Below are 21,983 nucleotides of genomic sequence, written 5' to 3'. Positions count from 1 at the left end.
GCACTGAGCAAGGCCCTTGTGAGTAAGAGCAGCCTTGTAGTTCCCTCTCATGTCAGCCATTTCTTGAGCTTGCTGTGAGGGCTGTTAACACAGGAGCATTTTGAAGTATTCTCCAGGAGTCTCCTTGTTCTCTGAGAATGGAAGAGTGTGATGAGAGCCGAGTTAACTCAGATGCATGATAAGCTTTGAATGTGTTCAGGGTTTGTTCTTGTTAAAGGTAACTTTTGGGTGGGTTTTGATCGTTGCTACCAGCGACTGTTGATCTTCAGACAGATACCTTTTGTCCTACTTCAAGTAACACTGAATGTTGTTGGGAATTTTTAAGCCAGAAAGCTGCAGAGGAAGAGATGACCCTTTGTTTTTGTCCATATTTGCACAGAACTGCAGACACAGATGATACAGTAAGGACTGTAGGATATGCACTCACCTCTGGATCACAACTTTTTCTGTGACGTGCCTGCAAGTGCTAGATCAGATTATAGAAGACAGGAAAAGGCGTGTTCTGCTTGAAGTTACAGTGATAGCTTTGTAGCAGCTTCCATGCAGCATTTTTCTGTTGCAGACGAGTATTTTTGGCAAGTATTGTTCAGTTTACTGGGAGATTTATTGTATTTTGTCTTATTCTGCTTGGACTTTTCAGCATTCCGTCCAAATACTAGGGGGGCTGTTGTACACGCAAGAACATTAATTAAGCAGAATATTAGGAAAGTTTATTAATCTTTCAGTTGCACAGGCAACACATCTTGAAATGAGCCTGATTATAGAGCACGATCCTGCAGAGGTCAGTTGTGTGTGAAGCCAGGCTAAGTTGCCACATGTTGAGGTCTTGCACTTTTGGGGGGTGGATTCCCATCTTACAGGACAGCTGTGAGGTCACAAGTGTAGAGCCTGGAAGAGAAGTGTCTTACCTGTCGTTCATTCAAGTGGCTACGTTGTGTTTGTGACAGTGACCTTCAGAAGGCTTCCAGCAGCTTCTGCAGTGGTGATTTTCCTCCCAGTTTCATCTCTTTAACCTCTCTATGCCCCTGTACTGGGAAGTAGGCATGGATTTCCCTTTGGATCTCCTCTTGGATGTGGGATTGAGTGTTCAGTTGTCCCACTCTGCTTGAAGGGCACAGGAGTTGCTTCTTTTGGGACATGACTGAGTGCATAAACTATTGGGAGAAGGCTTCTGAGACTGACAGGAGAATCTGGTCTTGTATTGCCCATTGATGCTGGTCTGGCTTTACTGGAGAACATCTTTGCTGTATTTTTTTCAGAATGTTGCTATGTTTGGGGTTTTTTTATTTTTTGTTATTGTTAAGCACAAATGTGGTTCTGGAATTGAGAGGTCTTTCAGCAGGAGTTGTCTTGGTGTTGATAAGTTGTGCCAGACCAAAGCAGGATGAGTTGTCTTCCAACCAGGAGTGCTTCTGGATTCCTGTGTACTACGCTTGGCTTGCAAAAGCCTGTATTTTCTGTGTGGTTTCAGTGCAATCTCTGAGGATGGAATTCTTAATTCAAACTCAATTCAAATATTGAGTAACCTGGTCTAGTGGAAGGGGTCCCTGCCCATGGCAGCAGGTTGGAGCAAGGTGATATTTAAGGTCCCTTCCAACCCAAACCATTCTGAGATTCTGTGATGTGTTTATGGGGAACCACTGCTTTTAAAATGCAGACTTGCACAATGCACTGTGGGAGCAGAGCTGTGTGTTCTTACACATATTCTGTCTCCAACAAGCTGTGTTGTGTTGATAGTCATGTGCCTTGGTTTCCTAAACATTTTGTTGCAGGAGACTGGAAGGTGACCTACTTCTTGCAAAAAAAGGGAATTCTATAATCAAGCAGTGGTTAAATAAATATAAAATACAAGTGCCCTTCTGAATATGACTATTCACATCCTGAGTGTGAGAACCTCTTCTCAGCAGGTTGTTTTAAATCTCTGCAAATGTGTCAGAGGAGCTTTTGCAGCTTCTGCTGTGCAGTGTAACATGAGCCCTCGGTACAGACATTCATTCCAAGCTCATTTCCTCGCTCTCTACTCACCTGCAAGGTGGAACGTGTTGGTACCTGCAGAGCTGTCTCATTACAACCTTTGGAATTTAAACAGCTTTGCCTGCACCATTCTGTGTCCATTTAGAAATGACTTCCTGAACACAAACCCTGCACAGTCCCAGGACTCGTAGCTGTCAGCAAATCTCCGTGCTGGCAAAAGGTGTGGTGTGAGTGCAGTGTCATCTTCCAGATCTGTGTTTGCACCTGAGGCAAAGAGTAGAGAGGGATCTTTTTCATGTGTAAATATGGGATCCTTCAGGACTAAGGTGCCATGCCAGAGGCAGTGTTGATTTGTGCTGCTGTTTCCTAATTTGAGTTTACTGTAACAGGGCTTCAGCCTTAGAGGCTGGTGGAGTCTGCTCTCACCAGCACATATTATCCCTAGGTTGTACTGGGTGACTCTTTTGGCTCTTTATTGTCCCAGATTTCAGTTAATGGTGAATGCTTTGATATCTTCTGGGTTCAGGCCACGCCTCTTACACAGAATTAGCAAAGGGGTGGGAAACTTCAGCTTCTAGTGGCTGAGGAAGTTGCTTGAGAAAATGTGAGAAAACCCAAGAGCAGCTGACCTCACTGCGTAAGAAAAGCAATAGAATAACTGGAGTTGTGGGAAAGCAAGATAATCTCTGTGCCAGCTCCATTGTGTCTGCTGGCACTTTTCTTTGCTAAGGATCTGAATTATCAAATTCAGTTAAGAAGTTTAAAGGATGCAGAACCTGCCCTTTTACAGAATAACGAGCTGTGTGCTCACAGTGCTGATTGAGGCCTGATACCAAGTGGTATCTTGTATTACTCTGGAGTATGAAACCTTTATTTATATCTTAAAGGTGAATAAATGAGTCATAGGACATGATATTAATTAACTTGGCAACCTCAAACTGCAAATAAAATGTATTTAATTCAAATAAAAATCTGTCTAATCCTGGAGACTAACAGTTATATTTTATCCTAGAGTTGCCTGATGGGTTGAATTTAAATAGTGATAAAGAAAATGTTTAAGAGTACATCAGCAGCTAAAGAAGTCCTAAATTACTTCCAGTATCTTTTTCACTTGCATGTCTGCATTAACAAGAAGCATCAAGTAACAGAGCTGGAGAAGTTGAGGAATTTTGAATACAGAAAACACCCTGAATTATAATCTCAACAACTGACAACAACTGCTTCAGAAAAGAAAATTTTTGAACAGTAATAGAGAGTGAGCTGCCTTTTACAGCACACAATTCTCTGTACCATGTTGCACACCTCTCCATCATAGTCATTCCTGCCTTAAATTTCTTTTCCTTCAGAGTCTTCTCAGTTAATAAGTAAAATATCATGCTTCTCTTCAGAGACTCAACCAAGGAACTGAAAAGACCCCAAATTCTTTTTATGGATCAAGTTTACAGGAATATATAATTCTACATGAGTTTATGTTTCTTTTTCCTTTGTTTTAAGATGCTGGGGAAATTATCTTCAATAAAATGCTGGGATCCCAGCCTGGGAGCACTTCTCTCTTTGGGCACATAATAATATTTTATCACTCACTGGTGACTAAATCAAGAGGATGCAGAATTTCCAGGGGTGGAAACAGTGCACTGGTACCATCTGTATTTCAAAATACCTACACAAAATTGTGGGGGAGAAAAGTAATGCAGGGTGATTACTAAAATTTTACATGTGGGTGGTATTGGGACCTTTAATTGGATTCAGTTGCAAAGTTATGTTGTTGCTCTACTAATTAATTTATATTTCTTTCTAGTTTTAGTTAATTTATAGTATGAAATTCTACAAGTGACATGAAATGTTTTCAGCCTCTTGCTGTTTTTTAGGGAGTCTTGTGTACTTTACTGTTGCTTTGAGCTCTTTTAGACACAACTTCTAATAATTTTTAAAACCCTGATATTCAGCTAATGATACAGGCAGATCTTTCACTAGACCCGGTAAATTATCACAGCATCTTGTCAGATAGCTTGGAACAAGAGCTGGTTTATGAGTGCATCACTGGCTGCAAACAGAAATACCAGGACTTAATTGAAATGGATTCTTCTGACTGGGACAGAGGAAGGAACTAAAAAGCTTTTGGTCATCTGGATTTCTCATGAGGCTGAAATAGGAACCAAATGTACTTTCAAACTGAATCCTAGAGAAATGCGTTGGGATCCAGTTCAGGGCTCTGATTTTGAAATGTTGTGATTTAGTGCAGAGTTTATGCAATAATGGACTTTTCAAGCATCTTCAAGTTCAGTATGGCCAGTTTTATGTGCTGATACATTTCCGCATGCCAAATATTTGTCATGTTTTTGGGAACCTTCGCTGGTCTTGTACAGCTTGGAAGCAAGTGAGGCTCTAAATGATGGATGGCAGATTTGCAGACTCACCAGTGCTCCAGCCTTAGATTAAATGCAGTTGGAGTTGCAAACACATGAAGTCATGGAGCCAGTGGGTCAGTGCTCTGAAAGAAGAGCAAATGTTTACAGTCTGGTTCCAGTCTGTTTTGTGTGCAAAACATCTGAGGTTTACAGAGATGCTGCCCAGAGTGTAAATAGTAACTGGGAGGTGGCAGTTTCTCCCTGCTCAGTGCATGTTTTCATAGGATTTCTAGGTCTGTGTGTTCTGGGGCTTGGAGGATTGGTTTCATCAATGAAATTTGAAAATCTTCTGCAAAGTAATGGTGTCTTTCCTAAAGTAAACTTTGTGGAAAGGAGGAGTTTGGATTGTAAATACTTAGGGAGGGAGTAAAAAGACCTTTGAAGAAGCAAAGTGCACTGGATCCTTGCTTTCATGGATTAATTTCTGTTCAGCATGGATTAATTGGTTAATTCATGGATTAATTTTCTGGCAAACAGCAGCCTTTTGGTTGAGTGCCCTGGTCTGTGGTGTGTCCCTTGTGCCAGTTCATGTGTTCTTCAACCTGGCTCTGATCTCCAGAGGGGGCTGCAACAACCTTGAGTTTCCTTCCTATTTGAAATCATGGTCATCCTAAGGAAAATCATGGAATCACAGAATGGTTTGGGATGGAGGAACCTTCAAGCTCGTCTTGTTCCTCTCCCAACCTTCCACTGTCCCAGGGTGCTCCAGGCTCTGTCCATCCTGGCCTTGGACATTCCAGCCACAGCTTCTCTTGACAGCCTGTGCCAGGACCTCACAGGGAAGAATTTATTCACTCCAGGTTTAATGCTGTGGACTCTGAGGGTTTTTAATGGTTGGAAGGAGTCTCAGCTGTTTCTAGAATATGTCACATCCTGGTTTCCAAACAGTCTTTCAGAATTAGAAATACGTAGCAGAATGCCTGGTGTGGAGAAATTGTAGTTTTGTAGGCTTTAGTGGAATACTGTTTCCTACTAGAAGCTGTAGTGAATTTGCATTTTTTTGAGCAATTTAAAATCTGGCAATTAAATTCCACCAGGAGACGGGAAGGATACCTAACCAAGAAAACTGAAATGGATTTCTTCCCTCTTAGAAATGGAAAACTGGAACAGTTTGCTCTGTGGTTTACTGGTATGCAGATTGACTTCTTTTCAGAGTTTAATCATGTTTCAATTAACTTAATTGGAGTGGCATGGTATAGATGAAAGTGTGTAAATGCTCTGCTGATGGAAGGCAGTCTGAGTATGAGCTGTGTGTGTCTGGCACTTTGGAGGGAGAGCGCTGCTGAACCGGGTGCAAGAAGGAGGAACAGCTGATGCTGGAGCCTTGTTTGGAGTATTTAGTTCCAGGCTGGCTTGGTGACATCCTTCTGTCACTCTCAGGGCATGGCAGATGTCCCCAGCTTGCAGGTGCTGCCAGGATGTCACAGTGCAGGCCCTCAGGTTGGCGTGCTCTGTCTCCATCCATTTGTTATCCACATTTTGAGAATTATGGATTAATTGGATTACACGGTAAATAGGGGATAATAGATTAAAGGGATATTATTGGGTTAAACCCCTTCTTAAACCCCTTCACCTTTCTTTGTTAATACTGTTATGCAAGATAAAAATGTTAGTCATGAAATAAACTTGGTGTGACTCCTCCCTTGGTGCTTTTGGACTTGAGAGCACCCTCAGCCAAATTGATCCAGCTGTTGCAAACACAAATTCTCTCTGCCACCAAATGTTTTACAAAAGATGCCTTCTATGAGTCAGGACTTGAACCTTTCATTTTTTTGGGACAGATACTCAGTTTGTGTGCCCAAACACGAGGCAGGTTTCACTTCTACCCCGTGTGACGCAGTTCTGATGGCTCTGAGAAAAGGCAAACGCAGCTCGAGCCGCACACGGCGAGCACTGGAAAGGGGAAACAGGTCTGTGCTCTCAGAGCTGGCCTGAGCTGTGACGCATTTGTGATGTGTATTGATGCATTTGTGATGTGTATTGATGAGGGGCAGCAGTATTTTGTACTCCTGTATCAGCAACTGCGTCTGAACTCTGTGTTCTTGCGAAGAAACAGGAATGAATCCCAATGTGCTGAATTTTATCTCTTTAATGGGCAGATCAGGTTTAAATGACTATTCAAATGGTTGAGCTGGAGAGAAGGGAGATGGGAGATGCCTGGTCTTGACACACACTGTCTGTGCTTCAGCCCTGTTAAGGCTGCTCCATTCATGCTCCCACAGGCAGCAGTGCCATTTTCCAGCAGTTTGCCCTTTGGTTTTGGAGACTCTGGGGTTAGTTTCACATGGAAGAGTTGGCTGCTCTGCACATGTAGTGCTCATGTGGGCATAAATGGGGACTGCTGTGCTTGGGCCATAATTAACACTTAGAGAAAGGAAACCTCTCACAGGGAAATGTGTTTTGTGTTAGTGGACACTCAAATATTTCAACCTTGATAATTTTGTCCTAGTCTATTGACTGGGAGCATGTTTGAAAGAGGAATCCTCTTCAAAAAACACTGGGAGGAGTGACTGGAAAGAGAAATTGTAGAAAGCTGAAAGCTGTGAATGAACCAGGATTGTTTAATTTACCTCCAAGTCTGAGACCAGCAAAAGAGACCAAACCAGTTGAATGTCTCGACTTGAGACTTGGTTAAACCTGCTGGTCTAACAGTCAAGACAGTTGTGGATTTGAGCTCATTAATGTAATTAGGATATGCATTCATGGCATAAACATATCATGTGGATCATCTCCCTCCTTTGTGTCATGCTGCAGATATTCCCCGTTTGGGTGGAGGAGGTTGTGCCCTCTAATCTCCCTTCCACTGGGAATCTGCATTGATTGATTTGATTGAAATGTTTCTCCATTCATTATCCCTCTGTTTATTACTGTCATTTCAGAAGACATCTGCTAAAACTTCAGTGGCTGCAGTATTGATTTGTAGTCAGTCTTATTTTAAATCAGCTTAGGGTGGGGTGGCAAGAAAAAAAAGGTTTAGAGAGTCTTTCCTTTGCCAAAATCCTCAGATATGGATTTTCTTGGATTAAGCCCCTAACAGAAAAACACCCTGTACATAATGAAGTGTGTGCTATAAGCATTACTAGGGTGCTGTAAAATGCAGAATTTTCAGACTCTGCTTATTTCTCCATCACCTTCCTTCATGCTGATTCTCCAGTGTTATGCATGGTTTGGTTTGCATATTTAGGCATGTACACACCAGCTGAAAAACACTGCAGTTACCTGTTCTTATTCTAAACCAGGCTTGTGAAAAAAGCTTATTTATGGTGGTGTTTTTGTGGGTTTTTAATTAAATAAAATAGGAAATATTTGTTTTTCTTTCTCAAGAAATTCAAGTAAGGTCAGGAAGAGAAAATGTTCAGTGATTCCTAAAGTTGTAATACAGAGCTACTAAATGATATCTCCTATTTTCTTAAAATATCTGATTTATTATTTCAGATTCTTAATAAGCCTTGTCAGTTCAGTATGTTCCACTGAACTTGCAGCCAAACCTAGATGGTTTGATAAATGGTTTCTTTCTTTAAACCTTGTATTGACTAAATCTTTATTTGATGCTTTTTCCTCTGTGTCTTTTTTCTTTTTTAAGCAGTTGCTAGTGGAAAAAATTCAGTGTCCCTGATCCCCTTGAAGAGCTAAAAAGCCATTTAGCTATGCTAAGGTTTCAACAAATCATATTTAGATTGCTGACATTGTTTTCATGGAAACCAAATAAATTGGTGCTTCCTGGGTTTAAAAGATGTGTTCATCTGGTGTGTATTTCATGTAAGGTTTTTTTTTTCCCTTCTCTCCCTCAGAAATATTTTTATGGTTACTTTGCTTTAGGCAGTAACCAGATACTGATCTTTGTGCTGTGTTTTGCTTTTAAAAGATACCTGCTCTGTTTTACTGCAGGTGGCCACACCATCAGGTGTAGGCTACATCTAAATGACAACTCTGCTGTAACCATGTCTTTGTAAAAAGAAGGAATTAGAAAACTGGAGATATTTCATTTAACAAGCAGTTAAATGCAAAGCTGTAGGAGAAGCTGTTGTGGTAACGTCAGGAACCTTGATGGGAGTAAGATTTCAGTGTTTTCTTGTACATTCATGATGCAGTGACTTGGCTCTCTCAGGGAGGATCACAAGGCTCCAGGAGGCACAGGCTGATTTGACTCAAACCTTTCTGAAAATGGAATAGTTGACAGTTATGAATAAAGTTACTTAACAGTCAACTTCCTGTGGTTTACATGCATTTCTGAATCAGGGGGAGGCTGAAGGGTCACAGCTGAGATGTGCATATTCCATCTGAACAAAAAAGGGCATCTTTCTCAAGCATTCAGAAGGGACTGCTTAAAAATCTAATATCCTGGTATAAATTAACACAGTTTTAAACAGCCAAAGCACCCTCTAGTAACACCAGAAGGGCTCTGAAGCTGATGTGTGGGTTGCTCATTCTGCTGTATTGGGATGTGCTCAAGAAGTTTGCTTTATTCATTACATTATATTCATTCAATATTCATTTGAGACGTGTGCCCAAGCCCGTGCTGGGTTTTGTCCTTGTATTGGCATCTTTGGGCTGTACTTGAAGTGCAGGAGAGGGAAGTGGGCAGGGGATGAGTTGGGCTCCACTTTCTGTCAGTGTGAAGCCATTGTCCCTTGTCTTCTCATTCCAGACCCTTGTAAATAGTTTTTCCCTCTTTCCTGGATGCTCCCTTCAGGTACTGAAGGCCACAGTTAGGTGGCCCCAAAGTCTTCCCTTTTCCAGGCTGAACATTCCCAATTCTCTCAGCCTTTCCTCGTAGGAGAGGTGCTCCATCTCTGTAATCAACTTAGTGGCCTCCTCTGGACTCCCTCCAGCAGGTCAAGGTCCTTCCTGTGCTGGGGGCATCACTGTATTTTTAGCTAATCTTTAAATTTCCGTCCTATGTACTCACAGAACCTGGGTGTGAAGACAACAGGAGTGTAATGGAGAGCTGCGGGGGTTTTAATGGGGGCAGATCCTTCAGTTTCTCATTTCTCTGTAGGTTTTGCCTTTGGTGTGGCTCCTTTGTGGCATGACACCACAAATTGATTGCTAAGCAGCCACGTGGCAGGGCTGGACATGGTGAGCCACACTGGCGTTAGTGGGACAGAGTGGGGAAACCCAGTTTCTTTTTTTCCAGTCATTTTGGGTAAACCAGAGAGTTTACAGTTTGTCAGAAGGGAAATTTTAGGTGACAGCTGTTGAATACAGCTATTTAAACATGGTCACTGTCATGGATTTACTGAGTGGGAGCTGGTTCTGTAACTCCAAGAAAAAGCAGCCTAACACAGAATCTGTCTTTAGGGCTGTTGTTGTACAGGGATGTGAAAGGATCCTTTTCTCACTGATTTTTAAAAATAGGTGTCATTAAGGCTTTCCTTGGTTGTTATGTGCCGAGTTTTTCAGTGTTTTTCTTCATTATTGGATAAAATAAAAAACTTCACCCTTTGGGAAGGGATTGAAGCTCGGCTGCTTTGTAGTGCTGCCTCTTTGAAACTTGTTTAAATGGGTCAAAACTCTCTGGTTCTCCAGTGGTGCATTCTGATAACAATCAGAGGTAGTTTGCTGTTCAAGAGTGTCTGTAGTTAGCAGAGCTCAGCCTGCAGATAGCAACATGTCCAGGACTGAGAAAGTTACCACTGGTCAGGGCCCTGGGTTGTGGCTCTGTGGTGTGGTTGGGTGGCTGGAGTGGGATGGAAGAGGAGATGATGAGTGTGAAGCTGTTCTAGGTTTTTAATAAGTATGCAGATTGGTAAAAAACACTGAATGAACAACTTTTGTCCTGGTTACAGAGTTGAGTCATGTCCACATCACTTGCTGTCTGAACAGATTTTTATGAGGGGAGAACCCAAGCAGCTGAGCCCATGGTGTGGAGGAGGGAGGCTGGAATGTCTCTGTTAATGAGCTGTGTATGTTGTAACTGATGGATTTAATAGTTCAGTCTCTTGGGTTTCAGCATGGCCACCTTGATGTTTGTCTGCCTTTGGCTGTGATAGGTGACAGCCTAGAAGTGGGGTTGGAATCTCAGTGTTCCCTGACTGCTGTTGGACGCGTGGCTCTGGAGTGCTGCTGTCGCTGCAGGCCTGTGTGTTTTCCATTTGTGATTTCAGGAAATCCCCTCTTTTGGAAAGCTGCTTGTGGGGATGTTTTGTGACCTTTCCAGGCTGTGGTTTGCTTGTCTGCTCCAACTGCTTGATCCACTGCAGTAGCTGTAAGCCCTGGAACCTAAAGGAGAGGTAGTAACTTCCACATTAACTGCAGAGTTAATGCTTCTTTAGGGAGTAGGTATTGCTGTAAGTCGTATAAAAAAGCTGTCTGGGATTAAAATTCATGTTTGTACGCACACACACACAAATTCAGCCTCTGAGGCCCAGGTATTCCAGAATAAATACCTGCACTTACTGAGTCTGAAATCTGCCAGATTGGTATGTAGCCAGCCTGTGGGGCAGGGAAGGTTGCCAGCTCCTCTTGCCACCTTAAAAAGAAATTAAATCTGACCTTAAATTTTATTTTGCCTTAGCATTCGACTACAGACAGTGGCTTTAGCACTTGGAAGGTCTGAATTCTGATCCTGTTGCTCCTTGGGAAGTTTGATGGATTCATGCATCAGGGTTGTTGATTTTCTGTGAAGTAGGAATGCTCTTCCCTGTACACCTTATTTAGGCTAGAATGGATGCTGGAAAGATCCAATACTGCTGCCACTGCATGCAGTTGCTGCTGTGTGCTACTGAAATGGTGTTCCTGCTGCAGTTTGTCACCCCAGAGAAAAGCAGGAGGTAAAATAAGGTAGCAGAGGTGTGTTGGGCTCTCCCTGCAGGTGTGTCGAGCACGAGGCGTGTTCCAACCAGAGCCCCAGTCTTGCCTCATTAAACGGTGATGTTCAAATTGCACACTTAAAGGTGTGGTATCTAACCTCTATTATGTAACTTATTTTAGTGCCTGGAAAATTTGCAAAGGTGCCTTGCTGATGTGTCTGCCAGAACCCTTTTTGGCCTGTTATTTACCCTATGCTCAGGATAGATGCTTAGATGACACAGTTGAATAATGAGGTTTATATTCTCCCCTAGATAAGTTTGCAGAGTTCAGATTGAAGCGAGGGGAAGTCATTATCAGGGTGTAGCTCCTGTCCTAATTCACTTGTCTGGATTAGGTGTAGTCACCCCAGCCTCAGATGCTGCTTGATTTTCTCATCAAGAAAGCTCAGTCTGAATTCCTGCTCTTCCACCTGCAGAGTGAAAACACATATGGTTTCTTTTCTGCACTTACTGTAAAATGTGTAAGTTACAGCTGGTAATTAGAGCTTCCAAAAGGAAGCAGATCTGTGCTTCTGTGAGGATGCTGAGAACCTTTAAAAGATGCTTTCCTCTGCAGTGAATTCCATCAGTACATTCCCATTGCAAGTGAACTCAGGTGCAACAGTATCCAGGGAAGAATTCCTCCTTAATCCCAGCACCCTGATGGACTTCTGCAGGGCTGACTGTGCTTCAGGTTTAGCATGAAAAAATCATTAGTTCCACATTACTGGAGGGATTAAAAACTGCAGTTACCCTTTGCCAGCACAGGGATGACTTGACTCCAGAAGATAAACCTGGGCAGTAAATTGATATCATGCACAGCAGCCTGGAGCTCTGCTGTTCACTCACAGTGAGATGTTCTGGCCCAGCTTGGTGTCTGATGGGAAATTTGAGTAAAATGCTTTGTCTGTTGTGGTTTCTCATCCTGTGTTCTCCTCATCACTCTGTGCTCCGGGGAAGTACCTGTGGGAATGAGTCCTGTGGCACTGCAGTATAAATGAACTTTCTCTGGTGATTAATGCCTGTACCTGAATGCCTGTGTGTGCACACTCTGCAGAGCCTCAGAGGAGTTGAGTGTTTCTTTTCATAACGAAGGTGTGGCCGCTTCATTGATGCTCCCTGTGGATAACATTTGGATTTATTTATCAAGTCTAAACTTGGAAAGAATGTGACTATTATAAATGTGCCTTTTATGCTTTTAAGCTTAAATATTAACTGACCTAAGAATAAATCATCAGTTGTGTTCTTAGGATAGCTGCTTTTAAAAATGGCAGTGATTAAAGCTTACAATGCTTAAATGTAGGTTTTGATAAATGATCTGGACTTCAGAATGTAAACTATTGTGATCAAGGATGTCGCTTATTTAAATAACTGTTTGATTTGTTTTTAGGGGGAATCTGTAAAGTATTTCTTGGACAACTTGGATAAACTTGGAGAACAAGTAAGTCCTTTTTTTATTTTTCTTTCCAGTCTTGAGTTTTAAGTAGTCTTTGTGATCTCTGGATTTTAAATAGATGAAATATAATTAGTGTCTACTCCAATAACTTTATCTTTAGTTAACTTGGACTGTCGCATTATCTCAGCAGTTCATCACTGACATGTCAAAAACACAGGGCAACGCAAGGGCCAGGAGACTTTCTGGAAATAAACCTTCTGTCAAAATTGAACAAAAAACAACTTAAAATGTTTGGCCAGGCAGGAGACTGTTAAAGTAGCTTTTCAACACGAAATGACATCTGAAAACGACTGGGTTTGGGGTTATGTGTCCAGTTAGGAACTCTGAGTTAAATCAGTCACAGGTCAGTGGCACCTTCCAGTAATACCTACTGTAATATAAACTCAGTAAAGAATAAAGTCTATTCTGTAGAACACTTTTTTATAGAACTCTTAATTAGCACTTGAATAACGAAGGTATCTGCTGATGCTCATCAGTTGTGCATTGCAGGAGTGGCTTGTGGAAAAACTGCCTTTAAAACAGGAGTTTTAATATTGTGCTTGAATTCTGTGGGGAGGCAGTTTCTCCATGGTCATTCCCAGCTGATGGTAACACATGAAGGAATCCAAACCACTTCAGAGAAACTCTGTTACATCATGCTTAATTTCAATTTTCTTTTTAACAGATGAAATTTTAAGCCAGACTGGTTTTCAGCTTTGAACGGTCATTGTTCTAACTAAAGCACATTGTGCTTCCCAGATCTCTGGCTTGAGATCTCCAGCATTTGATCTCTGAATTTGGATTTGGTCTTGAGTTATAAGACTTGTGCTTAGGAGGAGAACTGCACCTACTCTAATGAACTGCTGAACTTTGTGCCAGTGCTGGATTTCTCATGGTCTTTGAATCCAGTGCCTTTAAGTTTCACAGGGCTTGGATTTTTCCCCAACAATATTGGCTAGAATTTTGCAGGTCCATTTCAGAGTTCTTCATGGAGAAACTTTGGTCTGTTCTTTGATTAAAGTGTGAAACTTAGTAGCTGGGTTTTTAAAATATTTTTATACATAAACACACTTACTGCAGGTCTGATGTTGCTGTGGGAGGGTTGTGAATTACAGCTTTTCTGGCTTCAAGTTGGACCAAATGGTGTTGAGAATCAGAGGCACTCATCAGGGTCTGCTGTTGTAAAAATGTTAAGTCTTTGAGGAAAAAAGCACTAGCTAAGTTTTGTTAGTGAAAGATTTGATAGGTTCCTCTGGTTTATTCTTATCTATATGCAAGATTGTCTAATGATTGTTTCCCCAAATTGTAAATAAAAGTATTTGTTCTTATCTGATGCAACTGGGCTGACTTGCAACTAAACTGCTTATAAACACATAGATCTGCAATTCTTGTGCCTCTTGCCAAAAGGGAGCTGATAACAGCACTGAGGGAAAAGAACTTCGTGTTCAGATTTAATCAGATCAGCAAAGTAAGAGTATCTGACAGGCAGACATGCGTGGGATCTCCTGGATTCCTTGCAACTGTGTGTTGCTATTTCAGCTGCCAGTGCAGACTGTATGTATCCCAAATACCTCACAGAGAGACTTGGCTTTCCATCTTGTGATTGGATCTTAGTCATGCCTTAAATTGGAATTTGAACTAGGCAAACAGTGATGTGATAGCCAAAAGAGCTACTGATAACCAAAGGAACTCCTTTAGAAGAAGCAGACTGAAGTGAATTTGAGGAAAGGAGATAGGAAAATCAGGAAGAAAGCACATGTTCCAAATCAGCATCAATGTGAGGATGCTTGAGGGGAAAAAAACCACTTATTGACAATGGGAAAACACTGAAAGAACTTAGAAAATAATACTCAGTGCCATCCAAGGAAAATACTCACCTGATGGTGCAGTCTTTGGGGACAGCACTGAGAAAGGGGCAAGCTGCTTGTGTTCCAAGGATGTGGACATGAAGGAGAAAGCATAGCTGTCCTTCAGAAAAATAACTAAAATACTGGGAGAGTTCCTGGGAATTGTTATGTTTGGTCTCCTGGAGCCAGATGGTGGCTGGCTACCAGCACTGATCTCACAGAGCCCTCATTTGCTGCCTGTTGGATCACAGTAGCCAATATCCAGGGTAAAACATGGAATGCTTTGGGTTGGGAGGGACCCTGAGGATTCCCAGTTCTGTGGTAGGTCTTCTGTGCGTGCAGAATTGGAAAGCACTTGAAAGGACTCTCTTTGTGGCTGCAAGTGTGGAAGGAATTTTCAATGAGTAATAGTATTCATAGAGGAAATTTGTCAGGAATTCTGGGGATAAGCTCCTTGTTCTTAAAAGCTTTACTGAATAAACATTACAGGCCAACTCCCTGGAGAGTTTGCTTTGTGCCCTTGTTTCAATATTGAAGGTGCATGTGGCTTTGCCTATTATATTAGTAGGTTTTATTTGTTGACATAATTTAGTAATTTCAGTCACTCCTGAGCTTTCCTAAGACCTTTTGGTTTTGTTCTGAGAAATTGAGGCTAACTTCCTGAAAAACAGAAGAATATACATTCCCATTTGGAAGCTGCAGTGAGTGTTGAACCTCTTGCCTACTTGTTGACAGTCAGCTTTGCTCAGAATCCCTTCACATGTGCCCAGTGACATTTCATACAGTCCTTGCACTGCTTTTGCTGATTGTTTTCTTCTCTATCATTTCAGTACAAAAGACCCAAGATACAGTTAACAAAGGGAAAAGTCTTATCAGCCTTTAAAGTTTATTAATCAGATAAGGGGGTGGCAGCACCTCTTCTGGTCAGTTTGGAGGGGAGTAGATGTTGCTTTGGCAGTTCTGCTCTCCAGATTTTGGTGCTGTGGGGTTTGGATGTGTAACAGTGCTGCAGCAAAGGCTGCAGGGTGGAGAGCCTGTGCTTCAGAGCTGCTTTGTAATTCGTGCCACGATAAAAATCAGTGCCTTAGTCATGGGCAGCTCAGGAAAAGGAACCCGGAGTTCAGACACAGCCCTCTCTGGTTTCACTTTAGAACTTACAGGGCAAAGCAAAGTGATCGTAGAGTTTTTGGAATGTTGTCCTCACTTCATGATTTTTAAATTTTATTTTTGTGGTTTGAACTTGCCCAGCTACTTTAAACTTGGGATAAAAGTTCAGAAATAGCCATGGTGCTGTGTGCTTGTTCCCCCACCCAGCTGACTAGGTGAATCAGACTTTCTGCACCATGGTCTTACACATCTTTATAAAAGCTCCAAGTGTGGGAACTGGCACTGTCAAAGGAAGATCATAGATCATTCACTTTTTAAGGAGAGACTGAAATTCTAAAACCTAAATTGTGCTCTCTGAAATGGTGAAGAAGAATTTCCATAACAAGTGAACAACGAAGTTTTAAAGCCCGGCACAGGCAGATGTGGTAGAGATGCACTTTGCAGGTAACAGAAAGCCTTGGACCATAGACAGAAGTGTAATTCTAGGAATGAAGAAATCCCCAATCCGAGTGTTGAATTTCAAAAGCTGACTAAAAAGAATTCCTCTTCCTGGAGCATCTGCATCCATTGATGGTGTTCATGTAACAATAAATAAAATTAGTCTCTTGAATGCCTCTTAAATTCTGAGGAAAGGTGGGCTGGAGAACTCCAGGATACAGCTGCCTGTGCCCCCCAGGCTGGAAAGGCACTGCTGGCCCCAGCTCTGTTTCTTCCCCTGTTCTGCTCATTGCACAGTAAATTTTGGGCAGAGTCAGGCAGTGTGAGCTCACCAGAGTGCACTGATACAGCAGGAGGCAAAGATGCAAGGCACAAACACAGGAAGTTGCTTAGGTTTTAGTTTTCAGGCATAATTGATTGCTTTAAGGTTATTTAGTGGAGCAGCTGGTTTGTTTCTGGGAGCAGTCATGCACTTTGCAGGAGAGCATGGGAGGAATGGAGAGCCCACAGCTGGCATGGGATATCCCAGAGTTACTGGTTTGGGAAAGCTGTTTTAGAACCCATTTGCTGCATTGAAGTGTTACCAGCCAGCGTTGTGGGAAGGAAATGAAGGAAGCATGAAGTGATCCAGAGTGAGGAAAACTGGAGGAGGGATTGCTGTTCACCTCCAAGGTTGGTTGTGGATCCTTGTCACGTGGCACAGGGAAAGCTTGAGTTCTTTGGGGTACACGTTCTGATTTAATAATGGGTGTGTTTGCTGCTTTGGGCTCCAGCTCTTTCCCAAAAGCTCCAATGAGAGCATGGAAATCCACATTGATATCTTTTAATGGAAAACTTTGTGAAGCTGCTCTCTCCACTGCAGCTCAGCTGCGCCCATACCCACGATCATATCCTAATCCAAAAACTCTCCTTATTTTTGTAGGATTACCTTCCCTCGCAGCAAGACATCCTGCTGGCACGAAGGCCCACCAAAGGCATCCACGAGTACGACTTTGAAATCAAGAATGTCCCTTTCAAGATGGTCGACGTGGGCGGGCAGAGGTCGGAGCGGAAGCGATGGTTCGAGTGCTTTGACAGCGTCACATCCATCTTGTTCCTCGTGTCCTCCAGTGAGTTTGACCAAGTGCTCATGGAGGACCGGCAGACGAATCGCCTCACCGAGTCCCTGAACATTTTTGAAACGATAGTCAACAACCGGGTGTTCAGCAACGTCTCCATCATCCTCTTCTTAAACAAGACGGACTTGCTTGAGGAAAAAGTACAGAAAGTCAGCATCAAAGACTATTTCCCGGAGTTTGAAGGGGATCCCCACTGCTTAGCAGATGTCCAAAAGTTCCTGGTGGATTGTTTTCGCACGAAACGCCGGGACCAGCAGCAGAAGCCCCTGTACCACCACTTCACCACTGCTATTAACACAGAGAACATCCGGCTAGTTTTCCGTGATGTTAAGGATACCATCCTGCACGACAACCTCAAGCAGCTGATGTTACAGTGATGTGCAAAAAGACTGGTTTATTTCAGTAACTCTTGTGTGTTGTTTTTTTTTTTTTTACCTAGAAGTTTACAGCAGGAGTAGAGAAATCCAGATCCTGTCAGACTTCTTGATATGTGGCTAAAAGCTGCTGCTGAACACGTTATTGCCAATTTCTGCAGAAATTCAGGCTTAATCTCTTCCAGTGTAGCTTCAAGTTGACCCAAGTTGTAATTTTATAGGAGACCTATGGCTAAGTTACCTGTAAAGTGGTAAATTTGACCTTTTACAAACATGTGTATTATCCTAGAAAATCAGAATTCCAAGCTGAAACTTCAATGAAATCGTTGCAATTATTAGACTGTGGCAGTAATTTAAGTTGGGAGGGGAGAGAGAAACTTTTCACATCTAACTTCATTGTAAAGACTGTGATACCATAGCTGACTTATGATTTCTCAGGTCTATTTTTGGTTAGAAATCCCATCAAATCCCTTGCTGGAATCATCTCTTTGAAGCGCATGTTCCTGGGTGCAACGTGCTTCCTGTTTAAGTATAAATCATGGCATTGGCTTGGAATAGGAGATGCTTCCAAAGTCCTTCAGATCAGGATTTCAGAAATATCAGGAAGTTCTGAGTCCAGGGATGAGGGATTAGCAGTTGGCACAGATCCACTCCAGAGACCTGTCCTGGAGCCATGGCAAAGCACAGAGCACTCTGATCAACCCTCTTGGCATTCTGGTGTGGGAAACTGGGAGCAAGCCCAGCTTGTGTTTTTTATCCTCACTGAGCAGGTGTTACCTGGAGGTAGCAGATGTTACCTGTTCTGGAAGCGCTTTACCTTAGCACTGGTTTATTTGAACCCCCTGCCTCCTTCCCGGGTGCCTCCTGTGAGTCAGGAGCATTTGGTGATGGAGAGAAGGACTTGCAAACCTAAGTGCCTCCTTGTGTTCTGTCCTCCTCTGGCATTTTCAGTGGCCTTATGAATTTCCAGCAGAGGCCTTGTGTAGCTGACACCGTGCAGATGAATGTTTTCCTCTGAAAAATTAAAAACTGTGTCCCAGCAGAATGTGCTTCAGCTGATGAGGTTCTTTCTGAGACTTTCCAGTTGGGTCTAAGCAATCCTAAGTGTACTTGAGCTAAATATGTTGCACAGCATCTTCCAGAGTGCTGCTTGTGACTGTTTTATCCAAAGTCCTTTTGCAATTTTGTTTCATTTTCTTAAGAGGAGTTGTTAGCGTTGCCATGTGATTAAAAAAATAAATGATAATAATAATGAAAAATAGTGAAAATCAATCCTGATTTACCCTACAGCACACTGCAAAGAGAGTGAGATTGTGATATAAAAATCAGTGTCCCTGCCATGTTTCCCCCAGGCTGTAGTGTGGTGTGGGCAGTTCAGCTGCCACTCTGCCCCATGGAATTGGCCAATTCCTGTGGATCGTGCTGGTGGCCAATCCTTGAATACATTTTTATTCTCATCCCGTGAGCCAGGGGTGACATGAGGGGTGTCACTGCTGGGAGCAGTGGCCCTGCCAGGACATAGGAAAGCTGCCTGTCTCCTGAACTTAGCCTTTACTTACTGTGATTGTAAGTTGTATTAACATCTCTGTACCTCGTTCTCCTGGCAGTAGAAGGGAAATAGTGTTTTTTTACTTAGTTAGGTTCTTTGAAAGACCTCTATTTTTTTATATCATCCAGTGAATAGTCATAGGTTAGTCTGCGATTCTGGCCATCAGGCACTGTTTAATGAGGAAGGAATTCTGAAAAGAGCTTGGGAGAAGTCACAGTGCAGAGTCTAAACATAATCCTGAAGTCTGGATGCAGCACTGATGTCAGGAGGGTTAATAGAATCTTGGATGGGGATATTTAATGTAGATTTTGCCTCTACTGGAAATGGATTATTTCTGATGTGGTGTGTTCAGGTTATATGTGAGCAATTCAAGAAGGAGTATGAAGCAGGGACCTCAGGAAAGGCTGGTGAGGTTCTTCCAAGGACTGAACAACACACCTGTGATGGGAGCAGTTCTCCTTGGGGCTATAAATGCTCCATGAGCAGACACAAACCTCTGGTGGCCTCCAAGTCCAGCTTGGAAAGCAGAAAACAAATCCATACCCTTGGTTCTCAACAGGAGGAGGAGTTGGGTTTTTTCTTTTGGTGACAGTTGTCTGAACAAGAGTCTTTTCAAAACAGAGACTTCTCTCTGGTTAAAACAGTTGATTTGGAGAGGTCTGCAGTAGGTGCTTGGAGGGTGTCAGACCAGATGGTTGCAGGAAAGACTAAAGATGGTAGTGGATGATGGGGTGAGTACCAGGGATTTGTGTAATTTATGTGAAGTGCTGATGAATTTTTTGTCAATTTACTGAAGATCCTTGAAACTGATGTCAGTCCAAGGATGTAGCCAGGATCAGCAAATCACTGGGTACTTCTGACCTTAGCTAAAGTGGGGAAATCCTCAGCAGCTTCTCCCCAGAACCACCACAAAAATCCCTGTTCTGAATCCTTTCAGATCACTCTCCTGTGAACCCCAGGGCCTGGGAGAGAGCGAGGGGGACCCCAATGCTGGGTCACTTGTAGGCCCTGGTAGATAAAGCACTATATAAATCTCAGGCAGAAATGAATTGTTTGAATGAAATAACTGAGTCAAATCACTCGGGTTTGCCACTCCCAGCTCATGAGAGGGGTGAGGCAACGCCCCTGGATGTTCCTGTTTACATGGGTCCTGTGTTATCCCACAGCCAGAAACCCCAAATCCACGCCCTTGTCCATCTTCAGGCTCACTCTTCATGAGCTCCCTGAATGGAGCACACCTTGGACTGTTGGATTTCCTGTTAGATTTGTTTCTAAATATCATTTGTTTATAGCAGGACATAAATCTGGTGCAGGAGCTGAAGGGTTGATGCTCTGAACAGGCTGAGTTTTGTCCTGAAACAACCAGAATCACAGTTTGCTGGTGAGAGTGAAGCTTCCTCATGGAAACCGGTCTGTGGTACAAGGTTGGGATGTATTCCTAGTGAAGGTGGAAAAGCAGATAGAAAGTGAAGTGTCCCAGAAAATCAAGTTTCCTAAAAATTCCTTAGTTCTCTTTGCTGGAGTGAGCTGTGTTCTAAAGATCACTGACTGTATGGAGATAAACCACTGTCCTGTGCAAGCTGTACTTGAAGGTGAAATTGGTGTTTTAGTGACTGTTCCCTGCTGCAAAGTGTTCAGCTGAGATGATTGATACCTAAAAACTGTGGCTGTTCATCAGGGCTTTAACAACATTACTGGGTTTTTTTCTGTGTGTTGTGTGTGGGAGCATAAGCCATCAGTTTGTGTGAAACTTCAGCTTTCTTCCAAGATAACTGCTCTTAAAAAAAAAAAAGTCAAGCTGATCCCAAGGGCTGTTGATGGGGCTGGTTTGTGAGTAGCTTTAAATTCAGCATTATGCAGCAGCAGTGGGGTGGGTGGGTGTCCCAGGCCCCTGCCCCTGCCCGAGCTGCCCCTCCTGCCCCCCTGGCAGTTCCTCTCCTCCTTCAGAAAGTTCATTTTCCCCTCCTGTTCCACCCCCTCGGGAAGCTCCTGCCATGCCAATCGTTCACCAGTTCACTTTACAGGTCTTGTCTCTCTGATGGTACCATTAACGTAGTTTTTAATGACACAGCATTGCAATACAGTGCCATTTTGCAATTTCTTTGCGTTGTACTTGAAAATAAGTTGAATTGCAGACTATTTAAAACCGCTTTCCTGCGCTTTCAGTAGCAGTGAGAGCTTACCTTATGTGAAGCCTTTATGTAAAAATATATTTTATAACAACCTCATAGATCTCTAACAAAACCAAGATTTGTATTAGCTTTGTATAAATGTTTGTGGCTTACAATTTTATATGTTTAACTTTTTATAAACTTTCCAGGGACTACTTTTTATTGTAAATTTTTTTTTTTCTCTCCTTGCTTTAAGATTGGCAATAAGTTATTTCCAAGGGCGGTCTTAGAAGAAAAAGCATCACTTCTTTTTTATAAAACAGTTAAGTCAATTCATAGTTTCAAACCTCTTCCACTTGCTTGTACATTGCTCTGTACATACTCTCCAAAAAGTGTTGCCTTTCAGCTCTTAATATTGGCCTTGTGTACAAAAATTACTGAATAAACATATACAGCCTCATGTTGGTATGATGAAATCATTTTTTCTGTTTAAAAATGAGCAGAGGCAGCCAGCCTGACTCTTTGTTGGTTGGCAAAGCCCAGCTGGTTTGCTCCTGCAAGCACATCTTGTGTTTCAAATAAAATATGTAACAGAGTCAAACAAACTCTGCTCAGAAGGCTCCTCCAGGTTCTGCTCGGCCTGAAGAGTTTGTCCCTGGCAGGGAGGCACCAGGAAATTGCTGACTTGCACTTGACAGCCAGTATTGTGCTCAATATTTAAAATATTGATGGCACTCGGGTGTGTTCTGTGACAAAGCTCGATGAATTATGGATCTTGATATAGCAGAGTTGATTTTATGGGGTTTTTTTAGCTCTTTTTGACTAAGCTAG

General features: G+C 42.5%; 1 protein-coding gene across 1 annotated transcript in view; it reads left to right on the top strand.

Moving 5' to 3' along the window:
* GNA13 (G protein subunit alpha 13) overlaps positions 1-21,612 on the top strand; it is a 28,310-nt gene extending 6,698 nt beyond the window's left edge. Inside the window, exons 3-4 of the mRNA XM_063409052.1 lie at positions 12,564-12,614; positions 16,923-21,612. Coding sequence (XP_063265122.1) covers positions 12,564-12,614; positions 16,923-17,495 — 624 coding nt within the window. The 3' untranslated portion in view covers positions 17,496-21,612. The remainder of the gene's footprint in view (positions 1-12,563; positions 12,615-16,922) is intronic.
* Positions 21,613-21,983: the final 371 nt, after the last annotated feature.

This window comes from Prinia subflava, chromosome 12 (genome assembly GCF_021018805.1).
Source record: "Prinia subflava isolate CZ2003 ecotype Zambia chromosome 12, Cam_Psub_1.2, whole genome shotgun sequence".
NCBI classification, from domain to species: domain Eukaryota; kingdom Metazoa; phylum Chordata; class Aves; order Passeriformes; family Cisticolidae; genus Prinia; species Prinia subflava.
This window is presented reverse-complemented; position numbering and strand designations above follow the sequence as displayed.